The sequence below is a fragment of the Rhamphochromis longiceps genome, linkage group LG19 (genome assembly GCF_057381845.1).
Source record: "Rhamphochromis longiceps isolate RC_006_pf linkage group LG19, R_longiceps_female_GT1.1, whole genome shotgun sequence".
Lineage (NCBI taxonomy): Eukaryota > Metazoa > Chordata > Actinopteri > Cichliformes > Cichlidae > Rhamphochromis > Rhamphochromis longiceps.
Genome location: NC_140575.1, coordinates 3,049,816 through 3,075,623, shown reverse-complemented (window position 1 = coordinate 3,075,623; position 25,808 = coordinate 3,049,816). Strand labels below are relative to the sequence as shown.

Below are 25,808 nucleotides of genomic sequence, written 5' to 3'. Positions count from 1 at the left end.
AAAAAATAAATTCCTTCTAATTCCTTAAATAAGGATCTGGGTATATGAAACCACATGGAATCAGACTGAGATAGACAAGCTCTGAGCCAGTTAATCTTAAAAGTTCCCACCATTGACTCGAAGTCTAAGGCTCTAACACCACCCTTCTCATAATCTTTAACCAGAAATATGACAGAGAATGACATGGGTAAATTAATTTAGAAAGACCTTCAGCCAAATATAGTGATATCCCTGGTCAACCAACGACTAACGGATTTCTTCATGTCGACGATACGACTGCAGATGTTGGTGTCTTCTCTTCTGGTCATATTTTTAAAAATCACTATACCTAAATATTTAATTTCTGATTCTGCCCTTATAGAAGCTATATTAGAATCAGAACACGTGTGACTAGGTAATAATTCAAATTTGTTAATATTCAGACAGTCCTGAAGCCTGAGAGAGTAATGAGATAGTGTTGTGAGCTTTAGCTATCATGGACTTATCTCTTAAAAACATCTGCAAACTGGCTTATTTTGAATCCTTTGTCAAAAATGTTTACACCATGTAAATCGGGGTTCTTTTGGATGATGAATGCCAGCAACTGAGTGGTTAGTATGAACAATTTGGGGGAAATAGAGGATCCCTGATGGATACCTCGTTGCATTTCAAACCTAGGCGTCATTCCAGGGTTTAGTGAAACAGAGCTACAGATGTTACTGTAAAACATTTTGATTACTGTTATAGCAGATGCCCTGGACCACTATCTCTGAAACGTGATTTGGTACTGTTCCCTGGTAATAACGTCCGGTCAGAGACGGGGAATGATGTCAGAGTGGAAGAACTTTATTTACCACGAGCCCACATCTAACACACGCTCTCGTAAGGATGTGGTTCTGTAATTAATACAAATAAGAAATAACATAATACTTCATTATTACAGAGAACACCATACCAGATTATAAATGGACAGATCCAGATACCAGAAAAAGAGCTTAGAGTAATAACAAACACAGAATCATAATGAATTTAGGCCAATTCTCTCATTTGTGAGTCAACACCACCCTCTAGTGGACACAATTGCTCACTCAAAAGCCGCAATGCAGACTTTATAGACAAGAACAGATTTGTATGCTAGCTTAGTAACTCCATCAGGTAAAATCTTTGTGAACATTAACTCTCCACAATAACTGAAACAACTTAGAAATGAGGAATATCCTGTGGAGCCAGGCTACTACTTACTTTATTCCTACAGCATAGCTGCTAACACACAAGGCAATAGCAACAGATGTCTACATTGGTACATTAACAGCAACAGAAATAAAATACGTTCCCAATGTGACTTACTGGGTCTACGAACGCACACTTGCCCGCCTTAGTCCGATTCAATCCAAGTCTATAACTTGCCTGCAGCAGCGTTACTCTCCACCTTCACTGTTAATTGCCACAGCAATGAGAGGACGGCACTCTGAGTGGCTATTGGCCCCTGGGGGAATCATGCTCTGCCCTGGCAGGAGGACTTTTTAACAGCTGCCCCCAGATTTCCTGTGGAAATCTGTTGAGCTCCGGTGGCCATCAGGCAGTAATCATCCATTAGTCTGGTAACGCTCTCGAATTGCCACTTCTGTCTGGTCTGCAGGCTTGGAAGATAATATTTAATGAAATGCTTCCAGAAGTGATCGGCTAAGACCTGGCTGTGGCACCATCTCCATTTATTCAATATCTACGATTCAGGGTAGACAACCTGGTGGAGAGATGCAACTGGCCGCCCCATCAACAGGGTATTTGGAGTAACAGGATCTACATCAGCCACATCTGAGGAAACATAGCCCAGGGGCTTTGAATTCAGAATACCCTCAACTTCTGCAGGGAGGGTCTGCAGAACCTCCTCAGTTACAGTCTGTGCCCCTGAAGTTGTCTGTAGAGCCTGCTTCAAGGAGCAAATCTCTCTCTCCCAGCAACCACCAAAGTGGGGGGAATTTGGTGGGTTGAAGTAGAATCTCACCTGCTGAGCAGCTAGGTTTGTCTGCAGTTCAGGCTGTAGAGCATCAAAACCCTGCTTCAGCTCTCTCTCCCCACCTCTAAAGTTCGTTCCTTGGTCAGAAAGCAGTTCAAACGGCTTCCCCTTGCGTGCTACGAATCGCCGGAATGCCATTAGGAATGAATCTGTGCCAGTGGTGGGCAGGAGGTCAAGGTGGACAGCTCTAGTGGTGAAGCATTTAAAGGTGGTGCCCCATTGTTTCTCATGTCTTCAGCCCACTTGAATAGAATATGGGCCAAAACAGTCCACACCTGTTGAATAGAAGGGGGGCTGATGACGCTAAAGCCTTGAAGGGGGCAAGTCCGCCATCTTAGGTGCCTCTGGCTTGCCTCTCCATTTCCTGCAATCAAGACAGCCTTGCTGGTGCCGCTTTACTGCTTCTGTCCCTCGTAGTGTCCAGTAGCGCCTCCTAGTTTCCGCAAAAACTCTCTCTGCTCCAGGATGGCATAAGGCTTCATCCGTATCTTCGATAATTAACTGGGTGATCCTATGTTTAGGATCAAGCACGATAGGGTGGGTGATGAATTGGTCCTGGTAGGGACTGTGGCGAAGACGTCCCCCTATGCAAATGAGTCCTTTATTTGTATCAAACTCGGGAGCCAGAGCGACGGCTGGATCTTGGGAGTTGCTTGCCCTCTTGTAAGTGGACCGACTCAGAGAGGAAACACTCTTGCTGCACTTGTTGCAGCAGCTTGGTTTCTGCTCTTTGGTAGTCCTACGCTGTCAGAGGGGCATCTGCTGGCTCACGCAAAACTTGTGCTGTAGCCTTAAGGAGGTCCTTGAATGTCTGAAATTGATCGGCTTCGGGTAAAGGTGGGCTGCATGGCGTGATGACGTGTAGACAGGTGAATGGCTTCCGTAGTTCCTCATCATTCAGGAGTAGGAGGTGTGGTGTCTCGGTCCACTGATCTGGAGGCTCATGGGGGAATGGAGGACCTCGGCACCAGTGGCTCCACTCGCCTAAGTGAGAAAGATGCCTTCCCCGTGTAATGTCATCTGCCAGGTTGTTGGCTGAGTCAACATATCTCCAGGCTGCCCAGTCTGTCAGCTCCTGTATCTCCGCCACCCGAGTCCCGACGAAGACTTTAAATCGACGGGTGTCTGACTGTAGCCAGGTTAGTACCGTGGTAGAGTCGGTCCATAAAGCGACATAGCGAAGCGAGGCTGTTAGTTCAGTAGTAAGCACTTGTGCCATCTGTTAATGCTGCACTTAATTCCAAGCGGGGTATGGTCTGTTGCTTCCGGGGTGCTACTCTGGAACGTGCTGTCCGGAAGGCAACTTCCACGGTGCCACTTGCATCCTCACTCCTCAGGTAAGCCACTGATCCATAGGCCCGTTCAGAGGCATCGCAGAATATGTGGATGTCACATTGGCAGGTGCTTGAATCAATGCTGGAGCTGGTGTAGCAATGAGCTAATGAAATGGTTTGCAGCTGGGACAGTTCCTGCTCCCATTCATTCCAGGCCTGGAGAAGGTCATGAGGAAGGTTGGTATCATCTCAGTCAGTCCGTGAAGCCCACATCTGCTGAACAATGATCTTAGCTCTTGTGGTGTATGGCACAATGTAGCCAAGTGGGTCGTACTGACTCGCTAAAACCTTGTAGACTGTGCGCAGGATCACTTGAGCATGATCAACAGGGCGGAGCTAGTAGTACAGCCTGTCTAAAGAGCAGTGCCAATGGAGTCCCAGTACAGCTTCTTTCTGATCAGGTTTGCCATGTGTGATCCAGAGCTCAGCGCTGTCTGATTGAAGCTCTGGGGGGAGCTGGCTGATGATTGAGGGCTGGTTACTGGCCCATTGTCTTAACTCAAAACCTCCCTCATCCAGAAGCTTCTGCAGTTTGTCCACAAGTACTTTAGCTTCGACCACTGTCCGGAGGCAGTTGTCGACATAGAATGACTGCATCACAGTCTCACAGACGTCCTCCCCTGGGTTGCTGTGATCTAGCACATGTTTTTGTAGGGCAAAGATAGCACAGCATGGGCTACATGTGGTGCCGAAAGGGAGTACTCTCCACTCGTAGACAGAAGGGGGGTTGTCACGTTTACAGTCTCGCCAGAGGAATCGGAGGAGTGGCTGGTCTTCTTTTAGTAGTCTGACCTGATGGAACATGGAACTGGAATGAGCAATTGAACACAACTCGATTCTTGCCGTTATGCTGCACCATGTGGTGTGGGATATACAAGCTAGCAGGAGTGTTGTCAGCTCCAGGCTCAAGCTTGACAACAAAACCTTCCTGTTGTAGTCTCTGAATCTCAGTTGTGTAGGAAAGGACCTTCTCTGGTGACTTCAACAACCTCCGCTCTGTACTGTAGAGCAGAGGGAGCACCTCCTCCTTAGGCGCAGACAGGGTAGGCATGTTAGGAACTCATAGGAGTGGTGTTGCATGCCGTTGAACTCCCCTGATCTCTACTCTCTCCGTTTTAGTCTCAAGAAGCTTAATAGCTTCTTGGTCTTTTCGTGACCTGGTGCCGACTTTGGTACTGCGCCAGGGTAGCACATCCATTTGCCAAAGTCTTACAACATCTCGCAGCAGGTCTACACCTGGGGACTGACAGGTGGTGAAGTAGCACTGTTGCTCTCTCAACTGCTGCATTACATCTTGAGTCGGCCCTTGTAGGGTCCAGCCAAGGCGTGTCTTGACAGCTGCAGTCCCACCTGGGTGGGAGGCCGAGTCGGATTGGCTCCACTGGGGTGACCAAATGCAGGTGGTCTGATCCTATTAGCAACACTGGTTTAGCGTTGTCAATTTCTTGAAGCACCAGACCCCTGAGATGATGATATTTCTACTTAACGGCATTCACTGGGTCAGTGTGCTCTGCTAGCCCAAGCGTCTCGGCTGTGAAAACTTGGTTGATTTTGAAAATCTGTCTCGGCTGGGAAGTAGGAGAAATGCTGAAGGAGACAGCCTCCCCTTGGAGAACATGGAGGTCTTGTCTCACGGTTCTCAGTGGTAATTCTTTGGGTTGTCCCTTTAACCCTAACTGCTGCGCAGCGGTGCTAAGAAGGATGGTCTGCTCAGACCCATCATCCAAGACACCGTAAGACTCTAGGACTAGATCGCCATTCCTCAGTAAAACTTTGCTGATTTTCAATAGGACTTTACATCCTCCTAGTGGTGTGTCAATGTACAACACTTTCTCGCCCACTCGCGCAGTACCTGAGTCTGTTGTTGCAGAAGAGGCCTCGGAGGCTTGCACATTTTTAGCGGACCTGTCAGTGAGTTTGTGGAGGACAAGGAGATGTCGTTGGTTGCATGTCTTACAGCGCATCTTTAGACCGCATTCTGCAGCCTGGTGGGGCCTCCCACAGCACCAGCACCGGTTGTTACTCTTGATCCAGTGCTGTCTTTGTGCTTTGTGTAGCTGTCTGAAATTTGAGCAGCTGTTTAAAGAGTGGTCAACGCTGTTGCAATTAGGACAATACTTCTTCCCATTGTGTTTGGCTGCTGCCACTGTTGGAGGGGCACCAGATTCTTGGGACTCAGTGTTCAACAGTATTGTGGTTGTCTTACCAGTGAACTTCCTCTTCTCCTCTCAGAAATACTGCTTTCTTTGAGCTGGACCGTGCCGTGTCGACTTGCACCTGCAGCTTATTATATATAAGCCGGTGTGAGAAGTCAGTCAGTGTAGGAATGGGAATGGTTTGAGGATGAATATATCGACGGAAGCTGGACCTCAAATCATCATCATAGCGCAAACATTCTGAAGGTCTTGGTATCTCCTGACATAACAGGTAGCGCTTGAGTGCCAGTTGATGCGGCTGTCCATACTGGTGGTTGAGGGCATGCCAGCGTGTTGCTGTATGTTCTAAAGGGTGCACCTTAGTCCGATTCAATCCAAGTCCATAACTTGCCTGCAGCAGCGTTACTCTCCGACTACACTGTTAATTGCCACAGCAATGAGAGGACGGGTGCGCACTCTGAGTGGCTATTGATTCCCCCAGGGAACCTGCATCGCCCCGTGCGCAGGGAACCTGCATCCTCCCATGCAGGTAGCGCATGGGAGGACTTTTTAACAATCACATTAAATGGCAATGGATTGGTTCTTATATAGCGCTTTTCTACTCTTCTGAGCGCTCAAAGCGCTTTACACAACTTGTGCATTCACCCATTCAGACCAACATTTTCTTAGTACACACATATTCATACTCCGATGGATGCATCGGAGAGCAATTTGGGGTTAGTATCTTGCCCAAGGATGTATGCAGACTAGGGGAAGCCAGGAATCGAACCACCAATGTTCCGATCATTAGATGACCTGCTCTACTGCCTGAGCTACAGCCTGCCCTAAAATAGAAAAAGGTCTTCAGACACTACAGTGCAGCTCCATGTTATAAAAGCAGTATTAAATGTTACCGAGCTGGTCGATCAGGCCAGCTTTATAAAATAGACGTTTTTGCCCATACTGACGTCCAAACCTGGGGGTGCTCTGGTCACACCCAGTCTTTGGGGTTTCATAATGCGTCCAGCATCTCAACCTTCCGGGTGCCTTTGGCAGGCTCGTGCATGTACTCCCACTTTGCAGGGAGTGGGAGGTACATGAGGATGCTCTCAATTCTTGAGCCGGACGTGGCCAGGCCAAACTTCACTCCCCTGTCTTACACCAGGTTAAACTCCACATACCGGCCTTGTCGAACCTGCTGCCAGTCCCTCTCCTCATCAGTAAAAGAGTCATTGAGATGTTTGTACACAAAGGGCAGATAGCAGGGCACCACAGTGAGGGTGCAGCGCTTGACGAAGCTGAACACCTCCTCCTGATTTGGGGAGTCCAGGTCGTCAGAGAAGATTCCTCCTATACCACGGCTCTCTCCTCTGTGGCGGATGTAGAAGTACCTATCAAACCATTTATTAAAGTCGGGCTAGTACTGTGGGTGGTGCTTGTCACAGGCCTTCAGGGTTTTGTGGAATTGAAAGACATTACAAAAGTTTACCCCCAAACCCAGGTGACATAAGGCTTTAAGCAAAAAAAGGATGTTTAACCATGTCAGACGCCTTTAAAAAGTCCAAAAACAACACTAAGCTTTCTGTCTTTATTAGTTGATGATAATCAAGCATATCAAGGTTGTGTACATTTCTTCCTTTTATAAAAGCCGACTGACAATCGTCCACTAAAAAGCATTTATTCATCTCATACGTTAATCAATGTGACAGTTTACACAGTTTTGCTTCCTCTATGATGCTAACTTGTTTACTGTTTCATAAAGAGTCAAAAGGGGAATGTCTTCAATTTAGACTTTTGAATGCAGGGCTTTTTTTTTTAGCAATTTTGCAAGGGTAAGGCAACGCTTTATCAAATGGTAATAATCAGTTATGAATTTCATCCTAATCTAACTAACCTATTCTAAACTAGAGCTGATTTCTGATACCAATCTTGAGCTGAATGAGAGAAAAGAGAACAGATACACCCAGGACACAGATGCACTGATTTCCATCCCATGCCTGATAAAGTCCAAAAGGGGAAGCACTGTCTCGGTACAAAGTCCTCCAACTTCTTTGATCCTATAATCTAACACAGCAAAAATGAGCAAAGAAATAGCCAAAAATTATCATTCCAATTTGTACGTCCACAAAAATTGGGCAGTGGTTAATCCTCTGGTGCTTTTCACTGAAATTTCTACCTGTGAACTCCAAAGTGATGATGCTGCTCTTTAGTCATTTGTGTGAAACTAGAGAAAGAACCCCAAATCTTCTTAACAGCTGCTGTTATACTCATTTATGTTCGATGAGAATTATACACGATTAACTATTTACAGATATACACATAAAGAAATACTCTGATATAGCACTCTGTATTACTTTCACCATATAAACTCTTTATGTTAAGTCCTTTATTCTCCTCTTGGATGGAGATAAGCCAGTGGATTTTAATCTTCTTGGCAATGGTAATACATGTGTGTGAAACATTGCATATGTTTATTAAAAGGCCACCATCAAAGTTAAAGGTGGTTCAACGAAATTTTAGAATGTGTGTGGGTTTATTAGGAAAGAATAATGCATATTCACAGTGATAGAAGCCAGTTTCATATGGGAGCATGTTCATTTACATATTGAAATATCATATTTGTCAATTGCTGAAAGCAAATTGATTCCAATTTCTTTTCCAAGTTAATTTAGTGTGTATACAATACGCTGGTATATCCTGGTAGCAAGTGCCAGAACCTCAGAATTTGGGTGTTTTTTTAGACCGTCATGTTGTTTTTACTGATGAAAATCAGAAGAACCCTCAGATTAGTAGGTCCCTGCTAAAAACAAAGACAAATCACCGAATTGTGTCATTACAAAGTGCCAGTTTCAACAAAGTGTTGTGGGTGCTCTAGTTCTTTACAGCAACAGTATGAATGTACGCCTGTGATGTTTTCCATCAGGCAATGTTACTGTCCAGCCACTCCTTGATCTCATTTTCATTCCTCCTAATCCATTCGATATTGTTCCTCACTGTCTCAAGTGCCTGCTTCCTGGGCATCTCACCAGCACCAGCATTTGGAGTTAGGTTGAAGAAATGCTCCATCTAAAAAACCATAAAAAGGCATAAAAATGTACAATAACTCTAAACACAAGGTGTCAACCTGAAATTGTCAGTAAATAAAATCTATTAGCTACAATTAAAAAATCACAGCCTTGTTTGTATAAGGGCAAAGAGAAAGTTACATAAAAGCTCAGGCTAACCTTCCATAACTGGAGCTCTGTGTTGAATCTGGTGGTAATTCTATTGAGTAGGCGACCAAGGTTCCTGTCATCGATGGTGTACCTGGTAAAACAGTGTAATATATAATTTCCAGGAGTGAGTTTAAAGAAATTCTCTTGTCTTTCCAGTTGTGCCTGTGTGACTGGTGCTTTCATTTTTGGGAAGTGGACAAGTCCTGATAAAATGAATTAAGTCTGCATTAGATGACCTGCTAGAACACAACAAAATTCAGATTATTTCTACCAAGCATTCTCCCTCAGATACCTTAGGACTTTACAGAGGAACTCTGCACTGACAGTTTAAACCTTTGGGATGAATCCCTGTGATTAAAAAGAAAGACATGCAGTTTCCCTCATCTGGTGGAACATATACTCAAAGTGGTGACATGGTGGTGTAGTGATTAACACTGTTGCTTCACAGCAAGAAGGTTCCTGTTTTAACCCCTACTAATTAGTATTTAATTCAAAACACACTTAACTCTCTTAATGTTATAACAGAACAATAGAACTAGACCAGTCTGACCATTTACCAGCCCTACTGTTTCAACGTGGTCAAACATAAATAAACAAATGAATCTACCATCCAAAGTTATGATCATGGTATGCGTGCCTACTTTGTGTGCTGGCTTATTGTACTGACCTGTTTACCAGATAGTCCCAGTTGAGTGTACTCCACTCCCAGGCCATGCTTTGGCCAAGTGGGTTATAGGATACGTATTGGACCAAAGTAAACAAATCCTGACTCCTCACTACGCTCTCATCTTTTGTAGCCTCCAGGAGCCTGTTAGACAAGAAAATGTATTCTTCCTCAAAAAGGGGAACGTTTATCTTAGTTGCTTAAGCCTAAGTTTAAAGGCAAAAAAGCCTGTGCCAAAACCAGAAAATTACTTGCACTGTTATTAATTCTTATAGTTCACTTAGGACAGCAGTCTACAGAAACATATTTTCAGTGAGTCTGAATTACAGGCACAGACCTAATGAAATATGGGTTAGCTAAATATCACGTAATGAAACTGTAGAAGACATGATAAGTGAACCGGTCAAAATAAATTAGACAGTGTTATTACCTATAAAGAAGCTCCACATTTTCCACAGATGCCAGTCCATACAGCAGCTTGTCCTTCTCTTGGGCCAAAGACGTCTCTTTATACCTCTGGAACATTATGTTCCACTTTTCTTCACTGCCTGAATTCTTCATACCGTATTGATATACCAGCAATCTCAGGTTGACTGCTACGCTGCTGTAGATCAAAAGATAATTACATGGTGCAGTGAAATAAGTTAAATTATTGTTGTTTGGGTTTCTTTTTCAATTTAACCTTTATTTATACAAGTAGTCGCATTGAAAGCCAAGAGAGACCTGTTCCAGACAAACATATTAAAATTACAACAATAAAAAAAAAAAATAGCTACAGTTGTCTTATGTACACAGTCATATTAAAAACAAGAACAAGTTCCCAGAGATGATTTCACAAAAACATTTGTACGTCTTTTGAGGTCTGCAAGTGAAATCAAGTGAGAGAGCTTCAAATTTTTCTGCAATGTATTGCATGAAGACGGGGCAGAAAAGCAGAGTGCCTTCTTCCCACGCTCTCTACAAACTGATGGAACGGTGAATGTCCTGAGACTGCAGTCTGTAACTAAACTGTTTGCATAAACAGTAAACCAGAAATAGAATTGAAGTTAAATTGACACCAACCATCCTGTTCATTGGTGTCAACCAATAATTGCTGTGTTAAAATAATAATGAGAATAGAAAATATATAACTTTTGAATAATATATTTTCTGTCTGTTAGTTAGAACACTGGAGAACTTGCCTAAGACTTCCACTGATCCACTGGTCAAAAATCCGAGAAGCTTCGTTCAGAGCATCCTGATCTCCCATCTGACAAGCGATGCCAAGCACTGTCTCCCTTAGTAACCTGCAAAATATAACATCATTGAATAGCCTCAGAACCCTGACCCTGTTCCAACATGAGATAAGACTCATCTGTGCCTGAACACTTCTGTAAATGTCTGAACACAACTCGCCAAGGACTTAGTTACTTATTTGCACTGTCAATTTTCAAAACCAATACAGCACCACTTGTGCAATACCTCACTTTTTATTACTTTTATGGACAGCATTATGCATATGTTATTAGCATAGGTGGGAAGTAACAAAGTAACAATACTTTGTTACTGTACTTAAGTAGAATTTTCAGATATCTGTACTTGAGTATTTCTTTTCCTGACATGTTTTTACTTTTTACTCCTAATATTTTCAAAACAGACTCTTTAGGGTCAACCGTATCGTTTATAGGGTTTATACTCAAGGCTTAAAGAGGGCATGTCCGTAAGTTGTGTTCGCAGTACTTCAGAATCTATCTACCACTACAGAAGAGGAGTGAGCATGAAGGGAGTTATGTTTTTTAAGTGGCAGGTAATTTCAATATCGATGTCTTTTTGACTGTCAGAGAAGTGTTTATGTTGAGGTTTTTAAAGCAGTTATGACGCTAAACACTGGAGCTGATGAAGTCACATTAGAGATTTTTAATTTTCCACAAAATACATGTTCTAGGTCCAGCCAAGGCCCCTCTAATAAGCTTGGTTTAATTCATTCTGAAACATATAGCAACCTATTGGAGAAGAAGCAGTGATAGAAACCTGGCAGTTCTTAGACCACCATTGTGTTTTGATTTTTACAGTGTCATGGTCCTGGGCCGGGTTGGCCCAGTATTCTTAGTTCTCTTGTATTTTTGTATTCAGTTCCCTGTTTAGGTTCTGTTTCCGGAGTTGCCCTGTTATGTTGTTCCCTGTGTGCTTTCCCTTTGTGACTCTCACCCCCTGTGTGCCCCTCTATGTATTCATGAGCCCTTGTCCCCTTTCGTGTTTTATTCCATGTTTTCCCCTGCCCGTTATGTCTGTGTTCTCCCCGTGCTCTCTCCTCCTGTCTGAACCTCTGTGTACTTCCTGTTTGACTCTGCCCGTCTCCCGTCAGTGTTATGTTCACCCCGCCCTGTCTCGTTATGGTTATCTGTGTCAGCTGTGTTCCCCGTGTGTTCCCACTTTCCTCGTTAACCCTCTGTGTATTTCTGTCTGCGTCTCCCTCTGTTCGGCGTCGCGTTCTCCCTCATGTTGTGTGTTATTCTCCCCGTGGTTCCTGGTACATCTCATGTTTAGATTTCCAGTTTAGTTCAGTACTGTTTTGTGTTTCACCTTTAAGCCAGCATTAAAACTGTGATCTTTAAGTTTATCCCCGTGTCTGTGAGTCTGCATCTTGGGTCCTTCTCCTGCCTGCCACACAACGAATCATGACAGAAGAACGCGACCCCGAACTGGACCCAGCAGCTCACAACCCCTCCGCGGACCTCCAGGAAGACTTGGTCTACACGGTGGAATACCACTGTGAGGAATGGGCGACGCTGCCTAGAGGCGAATACCGGGAGACCGTAGCCGTCCGTCTTCAGCGGATGGTGTCCGGGCTCCCGTGGCTATTCGGCGCGCTGCGCCCCCACATCCGGGCCTTTCTTGTGTCCGCCGGGGGCATCCGCCCGGGGCAGCTGTCCCAGAAAGAACCGGAAACGGTCAGGATCGGGACCATGGGGCTCACAACCGCAGACCTCGTGTAACCACCCAGCCCAGGACCTCCACATCCAGCAGGTTCACCTCCAAGATCGTCTGAGACCAGCCACCCAGACAGCTGCTGGAACAATTGGTTTGCACAACCAAACAATTTCTGCACAAACTGTCAGAAACCGTCTCAGGGACGCTCAACTGCATGCCCGTCGTCCTCATCGGGGTCTTGACCTGACTCCAGCTCGTCGCCGTAACAGACTTGTGTGGGCAAATGCTCACATTCGATGGCGTCTGGCACGTTGGAGAGGTGTGCGCTTCACGGATGAATCATGGTTCACATTGTTCAGGGCAGATGGCAGCTGAGAATGTCCCAGTTCTTGCATGGCCAGCATACTCACCGGACATGTCACCCATTGAGCATGTTCGGGATGTGCTTGACCGGCGTATACGACAGCGTGTACCAGTTCCCACGAATATCCAACAACCTCGCACAGCCATTGAAGTGGAGTGGACCAACATTCCACAGGCCACAATTGACAATCTGATAGACTCCATGCGACGATGTGTTGCACTGCATGAGGCAAATGGTGGTCACACCAGATACTGACCGGTTCTGGGTCCCCAGACCCCCAATAGCGCAAAAAACTGCACATTCCAGGGTGGCCTTTTGTTGTGGGCAGTCTGAGGTACACCTGTGCACTACTCATGATGTCAGATCAGCATCCTGATGTGGCACACCTGTGAGGTGGGATGGATTATCTCAATATGGCAGATGTGCCCACTACCACACATTTGGACTGATTTGTGACCACTGTTTGGGAGGGATGGTTATATTGTGTATCTGGAATGAATTTTAGGTCTCTACGTCCATCCCATGGGGAATGGGAGCAAAAACAAAGGTGTTGCGTTTATATTTTTGTTCAGTGTAATTTGGTGATAGAGCAATAATCTATTAGTTTACATTTATTATTTGCTGAGTGTCTACCCTTGATTAAACCTGTCTGGTCAGAATTAATTATGAATGAGTGATTTTTTTTCTAATCTTCTGGCAAGGACATTGCAAAGTATTTTAAGGTCTACATTTATAGTAATAAATCACACAGCAATAGTTACGTTACAAAATACATTTTGGGGCATTTACTCTGTAATCTGTAGTGGAATACATTTTAAAAGTAACCTTCCCAAAACTGTGCAAGACACAGGTGACCTGCATTAGCTGATGATCCTCCCATGCCAGTCAAACAGCAGACCGTGAGTGTGGGAGGGTCGTAACACTGGTTATTAGGTTTTGGGGGCTTACTTTTTCACACAGGGCCTGGTGGGTTTGTATAGCCTTTTCACATTCATCATGTTGTATTTACCTGGTATTCAGTGCATATTTACCTACATTGTTAAACATTAAAGTTTAATTAACGATCTAAAATATTTAAGTGTAAGAAAAATGCAAAAAAAGAAAAAGATTGAGGAAGGGGCTAATACTGTTTGACAGAACTATTAATGTTGTACCTCTCTGTCTGTGTTCCTTCATCCTCCCATCCAAGCTGTGTCGCGATTGCTTTAACATGGTCACGAAACAGTTGCTGGAGAAAAGAACCAAACATTTTTGTTAACTGTCACAGGAAAACCATATGTGTGTAGCAGTGCAGAAATGTCACATTGCAATATAGAAATGTAGTTTCTTCTGAATCAGTGATTACTGAATTTTTACATATTTGGACTCTAGTCTAGAGCCACCCCTCATTTCTTCATATTTTGCTGAGAAAACTGGAACATTTTAAACATTAATGAAAATACAGTATTTAAGACAAGAACAGAGTTTCTGCATTTGTTACAGACATGAAAGTCAATAATTCTTGTACACATCAACAACTCGTTTAGACAAGACTTGTTATGGGGGATTGGCTTGTATATTATGTATTGCCAATGCTTTCAGCTTCAGGTACATGAGCTAGTGCAGTGGTTCCCAAACTTTTTTTGCTAGGCCCCCTTTGTTTTACAACAAAAATGTTCGACAGAATGGCAGGTAGACAAAATACTGTTAATCTGACTATCTGCAAGTTTTACACGCTTACATACACACAGGCAGTTACTGTCCCTCCATTTACAAAGGCAGAGGCGTCACGGTGCGATTATTTTACGTGTAGTTGTTTTTTCCTGTGTAATAATATTCAACATTGCTGTCAATACATTTTTCAAAAAATGCCTCTCTGTACAAAATGGGTTCAAAAACATAAACAGCTGTGGGATCCTGTTTGTCTGTGATTTAGACAGGGGGAACAAATCATGGCAGGATCAGCCTGATGTTATTTGTATCCCGCTGTAACTTTACTGTATAAAGAGCAAACATCTCCAAAATGTCAGGAGTAGTTAGTCATTACAACAAGTGTTTGTGAACTAAAAATCAAGAATGTGGGATCCTGTTTGTCCGTGATTTGAACAGCCCAGCGCTGCTCCCGACGCAGGGAAAAGCAATTCTGCAGGGAGACCTTCCTCAGCACTAGCTGGACTGGCCATCGGGCATACCGGGCATTTGCTCGGTGGGCTGATGGTGATTTTCCGTTTTTATGGGCCGATGATTTTTTTTTTTTGTAACAGCATGAACAATGAAAGGTGGTGGATTGGCCAGATGCTGGCTGGTGTGTAAAATAACTCAATTGTTTGGTGGTGGCTATGGCTGAGCTTCCACAGATTCAGTAACATTAGCAAGTGGTGGAGGCCAGCAGGTGGATGAGGGAAAGGGGAGGCAGGAAGAGGAGAGACCCGAGGCGGCTGCAGGTCCGAGTGTGAACTGAACTTCAGGTAAGAAGTTATGACCTGCAGTCTATCTGGGTCAGATATAAACCAACTTTAGGTGGAGTTTATTTTCGTTGTGCTGACTTTTTACCGTCAGTTGCAATAACTCGTACTGCTACTAGCTAGCATGACGGAGTTTCTATACAGCTGGGTGGTGCTATGATGTTACTGATAGTGAACTTTATTTTATTCATAAGGTTAGTTAGTAGACTTGCCAACCGTCCTGTAAAAAGACGGAATCGTCCCTCATTCAGAGAAAATATTACGCGTTTCGTGTTGAGCTGAGAAGGGACGCAGTTTGTCTAGGATGGAAAAAGACACAAAGGTGGATTTATTCTGTGTGTTTACGCTGCAGAGCTGCCTCTTCTTCTCTCATCCTCTCCCCTCCCTCTCCTGTTTCTACTTCAATCATGAAACTGATCAGTGATCAGCTGATCGGCTTTTCTCTCTTGTTTGTTTATCGCCCACTTTGCGCCAGAAAGAGGAAACCAGCAGATGTCGCGTTAAACAACAGCAGCACGTTTAAGCTTGATCAGCTGTTGTTAGAATTGATTTAATATTAATTTCTAGTATCAGCTGATGTTTGCTGGAGCCACAGCTGTGAAGCTGCTGGTCATGATGTCGGTTTGGATATGTGGTGAGAGGGAAACATGAAGATGAAACCAGGAGATGTCCTTACTGAATCATCAGAGCTGAACAGGTGATGGAGAAACAGGTTTACCTTTTAGGTGACATGAATGAGTTGAAGGGCAGTTATAAGGGAAGGAAGAAATACATGGATACACCCATAGACTCGAGACAGAATTCACAATGCATTTTTGGGACTTTCAGGTGTTTGGACCAATGTTTTATTTTCTGATCAAACCAGAAAGCTTTAATGAGCAGCTAGACTTCTCTTGCATTAACTGGCTGAGTTAATGCAAGGCGAACTCCCAACTCTTGAGCCACGATCGCCCCACGAAAGTAACTTAACTAGTATTATAACAAATGTCTTTCTTCTGGGTGCCATTAAGTAACGTACTGCATTACTTTTAAGAAAAGTGTTCCATGTGATATGTGTAAGAACTTTTTTACTTTACTTTCAATTGAGTAATGACCCGAACACTGATCACATCATCTGACATTTACAAACATTTGAGCACTCAGCATGCAATGTCTTTGATATGCTACTTAGAGATGGTGCTGACAAACCCAATTAGAATTGATAAGGGAATCAACAGGGAACCCAATCGATAAGTGTCATTTCTAATGGAATCGGAATCACTAAATTCTTATCAATTCCTAACCTTAGTGATATGTCCCTGTAAAAGAGAAAATACAGTGTAATCAGATATTAGGGTTGCTATCCACTTTTATCATATCGATTCTCTAGAAAACGAAACGAAATACAAGTCATAATCACACAATCAAACGAATACATTTCTGTTTAACTTAAGTAATGTGTTGATAAATGCAACATGAAAAGCTTAAAAAAGAGAGACATTTCTTCATGACCTCATACCACTGAGCCATACAGCAATACTGGTAAGATGACTTGATCTGAACAACTATAACTGGGTTCCACAGTTCATACCGTCTGATTTGTTGGTATAAACCTTTTCATCACTACCAAGTTAAATAATTTGGTAACCAATGAAATCAGCTCTGCAGGACTTGCACTCATATTATACTATTTATTTATGAGTGACTTATGTATGTATGTATGTATATATATGTATATATTGTACTATTCTTAGTTAGCGTATTGTCTGTCTTGTCTTAATGTTGGTTTAAAATGGAGCACTGTAACAAAAAATAATTTCCCCCAGGGATCAATAAAGTATTCTGATTCTGATTCTGATTATTATTCTTCAGATACTTGATCTGGGTTTTAACCTCTTCCTCAGAAAAAGTCTTGAAATTAAATATTTAAGTAAATTTGTATTAAAATCAAACAAATCTGTACCATACGGCTTTAGATGTTTATAACCATGAAACTCCTCTACCGTTATTCCATCACAGGCAATCAGTTGTGAAGATGTTCCTATTCATTATCATCCAACACCCTTTAGCATCCTTACTTTTATAGTTAAGCGCATATTAGTTTCTTTTCTATACTTGAGTTTAAACTTAAGTAGACTTTTACCCTGATGGGGGTAAGGCACAGGATATCCTGCCTTAATCTTTTCTTCTTACACTCATGATACTATTAACATTAACAGTTTTCACCATACCATATCTAATATTGCAGATTTATCACCTTCAACTTTGTTACTAATGTATCCAATTTTTAAATGTTTTTTTTTTTTTGGGGGGGGGGGGGGGTGTCAGAATTTATATCCTTAGACACATGTAACCCACTAAATACATACCTAATTGGATGATCTACATTATTAACAAAACCTTTTCCTTCCTTCCAACTTCTTTTTATTCCTTCCAAGCCCAGTGAGAAGCTCGTCAGAGCTTGTTAACTAAATTCTTCTCCCACCTCCACCTTTTCAATGCAAAACAAATTTTCCTGCCCAAATTAGGAGGTATCTGCTTTAGGCCGTGACAGATGTGGCAATCCCAGCTAACACCAGTATCAGAAAGAAGCATTTGAACACTGACAAATGCCAAGAGCTTCCAAGTGCTGTAGCAACCACTGGAGAAGATGTGGAAGGTAAAGTCCAACACAGAACACCCAAGGAGACACACACTTTGTATATATGGCATATATAAGTTAATAAGTATTTCTACCTATCTCACTGTTATGAGCATTATTTCCTGGGGACATTTTTCTAAATGCTACAGGTTGATATTATAATGTAGAAGAGAGATTAAAACTATCTCACCTGGTGTATATAATGGTAATAATATCAACGAAGCATGTGAAACTTGCACATTTCATTGCAGATGGAAACTCAATGTCTTACCCAAAGCACAAGAATATCATCTAAATTGCAGCTATAAAAACTATGCAGATAGTGGGATTAAAAGTTGGAAATGAGTTGAGACGTATTAATATTATTTATTAATAACAGCAATAATAAACTGACAGGTTTATATACTGTGGCCTTGTTTTGTTTGTGATTTGTGTTTCTGCTTACAATGATTATTTGCTTTTAAATAACTGAGCGCTTAAATGTGAATCATACATAGAAAGACAGAAGCGTTAACATTGTGATTACCTGAAACTTTGGATAGAGTAGAGCATTGCTAGACAACATGTTCCGGACATAGGCAATGGAGGCATCCACACGGTCCCAGACTATATACTCCGTCTCACTTGTCAGGTACTTAGTGAGGTTGAAGGCGTGACGGTAATCTATAATGTCCGCTCTAAACAGTTAAAAGAAAAAAGATTAGTATTCTGTATTTCCAATTAGACATCAATGATTTGTTTATGCAGATTTCTTTGAGTGTTTTGATGATATCCAACCTTGCAAGAGCAAAAACATCATCAATATAGCTTGTGCGATCAGCTGCATCAAACTCCTGGGGGACAAGAGATTCAGAAAGAGTAACAGTGAGGCCTATGAATGCTGTGGTATGGTTTGGCTCTGCCTCTTCATTTTCTAACTCCTCCATAATAAGAGTTTAGCAACCCAGATAAAATCTACAATATGATTGGTTGAGTGTAGAATAGATATTATTATGTTCAAGTGGGGTCTGAAAGGTATACCAAATGGTTGGTTTGAAGCTGTTGACTAATAGCAGTCCACATGCGGTCATCATGGTTGACTCTGTAGAATCCAATATGATCATCGTTAACCTTTAGCAGCCCATCCGCTAATGGTGAGTAACCGGTGATGGTTTGCTCTGAAAGTAGTCATTATAAGAACAGTGAAGGAAATATTATGAGCAGTACTGTTTGAAAGTTTGATGTTTAAAGTTAATTGTTACTTGTCACTTCTCTGGTGGGGATAAATCCCCTGGTTGAGCGATACTAACTAGATATATTTGGGCTCGCCTCAAAGCACAGCTCAAGCTCTGGAACCAGTGTCTATCTATTTCCCCCAAGATGTGCCCTCAGTGGGAGGTGGCAGACTGGGATGAATTTACTTGTATCCTCTTGGTTCAATAACTGCATGTTCAGTGTTTTACCCAGTGGATAAAAGGGTTGCCTCCCTGTGCCATCAGATCAGGGAATGGGTCCCTACTGTCGTAACTGTGCACCAAATAACAGTTCAGAGTACTCAGCATTATTGGAATCACTGGGTAGAATGGTGAACAGCGTTCCACCTGTGGACTCCACTGTTGTGCTGGGCACTTCAACACTCACCTGGAGGCTTGTGACCGGGAGGAATGGCCTGCCTGATTTTTCAGTACTGATCCTGGATTGCCCAATTAATTCTCTTAATGCATGAGTCATGAACTCTGGGTATATATACTGAGCTCTCCATTAGGAATATAATGAGCAGCTCAGCTATTTAAGAGGGGTTGGGAGTACAGTTTCTTCTTCTCCATATTAAAAGGCGCCAGTTGAGGTTGTTCGGGTATCTGACAAGGATGCCTCGTAGACAGGTGGAGGCATCCTTGTAGGACAAGCCCAAAATACCTCATCTTGGAGGTCCAAGATGAGGTATTTTGGGCTTGTTCTACTGGCAGGAGGCCCCAGGGCAGACGCAGGACTCGTTGGAGAGATTATTTGTTGGCAAGCTTGGTAATGACTCGTGTCCTCTTGGATGAACTAGAGGAGGTGGTTTCCCTGCTTTGACTGCTCTCCCTACAACCCAAACCTGGATAAGTGGTAGAGGATGGATGGATGGATGGACAGTTATTACCATCCAACTGGTTGCACTTAACATAGATGTTTCTCTATGTAAGAAGATACCAGATAAAAACTAAACTATGTACTATCAATTGCAGCATCTCAACTTTGCTTTTAGTGCAAAACATTTATATCACTGTCCTGCCTGCTGGTTGTGGATTTGCTTTTCATTATAATAAATGTTTTGTAGATGACCACAAAAAATTTAAGCTGAAATACCTGCTGTGTTTTTGTTAAACATAAGCGACATGTTTTTGTCACTTTGAAGAGAATGCCATTGGACTGGAATTGTCCACTTGTACCTGGAACAAAAACACATTTATAGTGATCAATTCACATACATTTTTTTTTTACTTTTTATCTATTCTGTGACTTAACTAACATGTCCTTATTTAGTCTTTTTCATCAAGAACAACAAATACTCTCCTTTACTGCTAAATGCTCCAATAAGTCACAAGAAAGTCTCTAATTTTGTCTCTCCAAGATCTCCAAGCTTCCTTTTATCTCAAACATTCTTGAAGCAGTTGTAAAACAATAAACAGATCGTCTGCAGCAGAATGGTTGATCTTAAAAGTTTCAGAGTTCATCACAGCACAGAAACAGCTTCAGTGAAGGTTACAAATGATCTTCTTATGGCCTCTGACAGTGGACTCATCTCTGTGCTTGTCCTGCTAGACCTCAGTGCAGCGTTCGATACTGTCGACCATAATATCCTATTAGAGCGATTATGCTGTAGCATGCGGTCATTAATGTCGACAAATCAAAAGGGGTTTTCTTGAATTGTACAGGTCAACGGGTCTTTCACTTTTCACCCAGGTATAAACCACATCAACTCATTTCTTCAATATTTGGTAAAACTTTGGGGGGGGGGGGGAACTTTGGTAAAAGATGTCAGGGAATATTTGTCCACCTGTCAAGTTTGTGCCCAAAACAAGGCAGTCGCCTCCCTTTCTTCGGGACTTCTCTGACTTCTTCTAACAGACTCTGGACTTCATCGCCTGCCTTCGTCCCTCAGCAGACAACACAGTTATACTAATGCCTTCAAACAATTCCTGTGGATAATTGTTTTGGATCAAAGACTCCAATTCCATTCTGGTATCCATCCTTAGACCAAAAGCCAGGCAGAGTGGTATCACTGTTCTGGGTCTATAACCCTTTTTTTTTAACTTTGTTATCCCTTTAATGTTTTAAACTTTATGTTTCCTAGTCTCTATTGGTATAGTTTAGTTACTGTGTGATTATGACTTGTATTTATTTTATGTATCTCTAGGGTAATTCAGACAACTTTAGATATTTTAGCTTTCTTTAATACGCTTCTCTTGAGCTTTAGCTTTCTCTTTGTTTTAGTATTTTTCTTACTTAGTCTTGTTGTTATGTCCAGTCTGTCAGAGTTTTGTCTCTATGTTCTGTGTACAGCGTCCCCATGTTTGGTTCCCTTCGCGCTCTGTGTCTCTCATGCTGTCTGTCTCTGGGTCGTGGTATTCACTTCCAGTGTCAGCTTTGTGTTTTGAGTCTGGGTATCTTTCTGTGTTTATTGTGTTTCCTGTCTTATTTTGATAGTCTTTGTCTCATGTGCTTTGTGTTTAGTTTTGCTTCTCCTGTCTCGTTGTATCTAATTCGTTCCAGCTGTGTTCCCCTGCTGTCTCCAGTCTGCTCATCACCTGTCTGTGTAGTTAATGGTCGTGTCCAAGTTCATGGGCTGCATCCTCCTGAGGCCGCATTTGTAGACCGATTACGTCACAGCAACGCGCCGAAGGCTGTCCAAATTCGTAGACTCCTCCGAATACAGCCGACAAATGCGTCCTCCTTTTCCCTTTGAAGGATGGGTCGGGTGGGTCCTTCATGGCCTACCATATCCCAGAATTCATAGCGCGGACCAGCCAAACTCCAGTTTCCAACAATGGCGGTAGCTACTAAGTTTTAAAATTACTCTTACTAATCTTTCTGGGTCACAAAATAAACTTTTAACATATTTTCAGGTGAGAAAGTAGCTGTGTAAACATCAAATATCTGCTCGGTTTATCAAGATATCCCATATTTGCAAAAGTGCTTCGATGTTTTCGGAGACGTCTGCTACCCACCAGCTCGACAGCTAGCCGGGAGCTCGAGGGTCACTGAAGCCGCCGAGAACGGCACAACTCCCGGCACGTCATTTTCAGATCACCGCGGAGTTTCGCTACTCAGGTTAAACGTAATATATAAGTCACTTAGACAACCTAAACCTTTTTTCAGTGTTTTATTTGTTCGTGAGTAAATCGGTTTGGGTGAGATTAAAGTTATTAGATTAGATTAGATAAAACAAAACTTTATTAATCCCCCGGGTGGGTTCCTCCGGGATTTTCACACAGCTGAATAAACATCAAGCAGAAAACTGATTAAACAGAAGTGTGAGACGGTCGAGGATTTACGCCAGTGTCCTGTTATATTTTAGATAGCAAGGAGCAGACGGCCGAGTTTATTAAACTCCACCGAGACAGCGGCGACGCTAATCAGAAGGCGAGACCGTCCAATTTCCCCAGTCATTTACTTCCAGCCTACCCGACCTTCTGAGGACCCGGCCCACGTAGACCGCGAAGGCCGGGTCCTCAGGAGGATGCAGCCTATGAATTTGGACATGACCATTGTGTGAGTTCCTTTTTGTCTCTCACCGGAACGTCAGCTGACCTCCCTTCGTGTCTTTCCCAGGTTCTATTGTTCTAGTTCCTATAGTGTTTTCCTACTCTTGTTTTTTGCAAATGTCAGTCTTACAGTAATTCCCTTTTGCTTTTTGTTTGTATTTTGAATAGTTATTAATCAGCATTAATAAACAATTCGCCTTTTGTTAAGATCCCATCTCTACATGTGCATTTGGGTCCTGTTTTGCTAAACACAATCTGCGCCCCACAGATCCTGACAACTGGACCTAACTAAGAGTGAGCTGGCCCTCCGGTGTGATGTCTATTCCAACCTGTCCACCTGGAGCACCAACTGGCCTTGATATAGTTCCCGCACATATCCCTGACATCCTCTGACACTGGCCTCTCATCTCTTGAGTCGTCACTGGGGTATCAGTTGCCTTTGTTACCTTCTGTTAAGGGTGAGTGCACTGTCCCATCTGTTCAGCACCACTTATGCTGGTGTCGCGAGCTCTGGAAATCTGCTCAGGCCACCTTGCTGGGCACCGTGGAGCAGAATAAGCAGCTAGCTGGTCAATGCTGAACCAAGGAACCTCACTACCAGCCAGGTCAGAAAGTTTGGAAGAGGGCTGTGATATTTAGTGCAGCAGTCCCCAACCTTTTTTGCACCACAGACGGTTTAATGTCAGACAATATTTTCATGGACCGGCCTTTCAGGTGTGGCGGATAAATACAGCAAAATAAAATGATACGATCAAATGCGCCAACAACATTGAGAGTAAGATCCTCCTCTCTGCCACTTTATGCTCTCTAGTCGCTATGGTAACGTGTAAATATTTCTTTCAAAATAAGACACACAACTACAACACGGGAAAAGACCCAGGGAAACCGAGTTAACGATAAAAATCCTGAAAACCCTAAATATCACACCCGAGCCTCAACTCTTGCAGCCTGGTACCAAACGACTCACGGACTGGTACCGGTCCGTGGGCCAGGGGTTGAGGACCACTGATTTGGTGGACTGCTTATCAAAATATCAGAAGATTGTTAAAGCTGCAAATTCTGCATTTCTGTCCAGTGTAATTTCTGCCCCAGAAACACAAAATACAAATAATGACAGAGCTGGAGCCGGTAACAAAGTCAGTCGGATGACTGGAAAAGAACATGGCACAGTAGAGCACACAGCACTGAGGGCAAGAGGAAACCTGAGGTACAACTACACATAAGCTAATGACTACCTTAGTAGCCTTCACGAGAAACTAAAAATAAAAACTAAAACTCTCAAGAATAAAATCCACAAAGAGCCACAAAACACATAAGACTTATAAATGCAGAGAAAATTCAACTAAAACCACTAAACAAACTGCAACTAAATACTAACTAGAACGAGGACAAATACTGAGACACAAATGCTGGGTCAATGACCCGAGGACGCTGTCATGGTTATTTTTTTTCTTTCTCATACCCAAGATCTGAAGGAGGCTGGCTAGTATCAGCTTTGGGGTCCAAGAGGAAACGCTTTTGGCTCAGTCTGGCATCCGTATCAGAGACAGACAGGTCCAGCACAGGATAGCCCATCTGTTTGGTCCATGTATCCATGACTTCTGCAATCGGCAACCCACTCACCTGGATGCAGAGAGGGTAAATTAGCTATGTGCTAAGGAAAATGTAAATACTTTTCAAATACACTTTAATGCTCTTAGATTAAGATATTTGTAATAAATCAATATTAATGTCTTTGAGGTTGGGATGCTGGTAGTTTGGCTCAGGTTAAAACTACTCTCAGCCGCCAGTGGTAATCCTCAGCCTTCTGGTAGATGCAGCTGGTAGAAGGTATGGCATAATTTTGAAATCCTACGTCACGTCATTCTCAAGTTATTGCATTCACGAGACATTCAGAAAACCTGACCTTTGATCTTGACCTTGAGGTTGAGGTCTATGAGAATTGAGCTCGTTTGTGATCTTTAGTAGATGCACCTAACATTATCAGTTTCAAAATCATGTGTCTCTTACTTCTTGAATTATCACGTTAACAAGAGATTCAGAAAACTTGACACAGCGTTGCTCCTCCCGAGGAAAGCGGCACCCACGCCGCCGTCATATGGACAATTCTGAGCAACTTGTGGTGGTGAGTCGAAATAATAATAATGGATACTTTATTGATCCCCATGGGGAAATTACTTGTTTTTCTCTGCATTTGACCCATTCACTCAGTGAAGCAGTGGGCAGCCCACTAAGCAGGCGCCCAGGGAGCAGTGTGTAGGGACGGTACCTTGCTCAGGGGTACCTCAGGGTAGCCGTTAAGTGGATTCGAACCGCCGACCTTCCGATCATGGGGCGACCACTTTACCTACTGAGCTATCCCTGCCCCTAAAATGACATGACAACATTTCCCACACTCCTGAGCCAATAAACAGAAAGGACTATAATCCACCTTCGGGATCTCTTTTCTCGATGATGATTTGGATTGGGAGGCCAGTTTTGGTTTAGCTCCTCACGGTAATGACAATATACATTCCTCTGAGATTTTTAGTCCTAATACTGTTCATCGTGGTGGAAATAAGCTAAAACCCACTTTTGCCAAGTCTGTTTTTTCTAAACCTGGCCACGTAAAGTCTGAGACTGTGAAAACTGTTAAATCAAAGACTGTTGAGACTGTTGAGACTGTTAGACGTGGTGGTGGTGGTAGGACGCTAACAAACATTTTAGATGAGTCTGTGTGCCCCTCTGTTGGTCTTCCTTGGTCTCTTGTGTTCTGGGGGCCTCTGGATGTCTGGATCTCCTCCATACCTGCTTCATGCCCTGGAGGACGGGGCTGTGGCCCCCCCACACCCTCTAGCAGATCATTACATGAAGGAACCTTTTAAAAACAAGCGCGTCCATGCTCAGGTGATTGATATATGTATTTTTTTGTCTGCTTATTTTGTTGGTTTTTGTTTTTTTGCCCTTTATCCTCGTCCCTCTTCTCCGCTGTTTTTCCCCCTCTTCCTTTCTCCCTTTTCTTTTCCTCATTCAAGTCTGTCCCGCATCTAGCAAGTGAAAATAAAAAATAAATAAAATAAACAATAAAAGGTGAATCAAACAGACCATTACGGCAAGGCTGGGATGGTCCATTTGGTAAAGTAAATCCGTTGGGCATCTTTCTTCGCCTCTATACAATAATTCTTATGGCAAAAGAACCAAACGGGACAGGCAGAAAAAAAAAAAAAAGACTGTGTTTGCTGAGCCTGCTCCTTCGCCCTGTTGTGTTCCTGCTCGGGCCCAGCATTTCCCTGCACCTGTTTCAGTGCTTCAGGTGAGGGAGGCTGAGGTCCAGCTGGTCTCTGCTCCGGTGTCCAGGCCGGCTGAGGCTCTGCCTGTCGCTGCACTCGTACTAGCTCCTCGGGTGGGGACAGCAGCGGC

At 43.1% G+C, this 25,808-nt stretch overlaps 1 protein-coding gene, 1 long non-coding RNA gene and 1 pseudogene across 2 annotated transcripts in view; 1 reads left to right on the top strand and 2 right to left on the bottom strand.

Moving 5' to 3' along the window:
* LOC146646011 (uncharacterized) overlaps window positions 1-25,808 on the top strand; it is a 238,836-nt gene that overhangs the window by 90,312 nt on the left and 122,716 nt on the right. The window lies entirely within an intron of this gene.
* On the bottom strand, window positions 6,457-7,150 carry LOC146646019 (oxygen-dependent coproporphyrinogen-III oxidase, mitochondrial pseudogene; annotated as a pseudogene).
* The window catches only part of enpep (glutamyl aminopeptidase), a 36,408-nt gene continuing 17,664 nt past the window's right edge, over window positions 7,065-25,808 (bottom strand). Inside the window, exons 10-20 of the mRNA XM_085392114.1 lie at window positions 23,872-24,032; window positions 20,011-20,093; window positions 18,703-18,839; window positions 18,460-18,515; window positions 18,209-18,359; window positions 13,773-13,846; window positions 10,526-10,630; window positions 9,775-9,948; window positions 9,348-9,488; window positions 8,690-8,771; window positions 7,065-8,531 (exon numbers count right to left, since the gene is read on the bottom strand). Of these exons, the coding sequence (XP_085248240.1) occupies window positions 8,385-8,531; window positions 8,690-8,771; window positions 9,348-9,488; window positions 9,775-9,948; window positions 10,526-10,630; window positions 13,773-13,846; window positions 18,209-18,359; window positions 18,460-18,515; window positions 18,703-18,839; window positions 20,011-20,093; window positions 23,872-24,032 (1,311 nt within the window). The 3' untranslated portion in view covers window positions 7,065-8,384. The remainder of the gene's footprint in view (window positions 8,532-8,689; window positions 8,772-9,347; window positions 9,489-9,774; window positions 9,949-10,525; window positions 10,631-13,772; window positions 13,847-18,208; window positions 18,360-18,459; window positions 18,516-18,702; window positions 18,840-20,010; window positions 20,094-23,871; window positions 24,033-25,808) is intronic.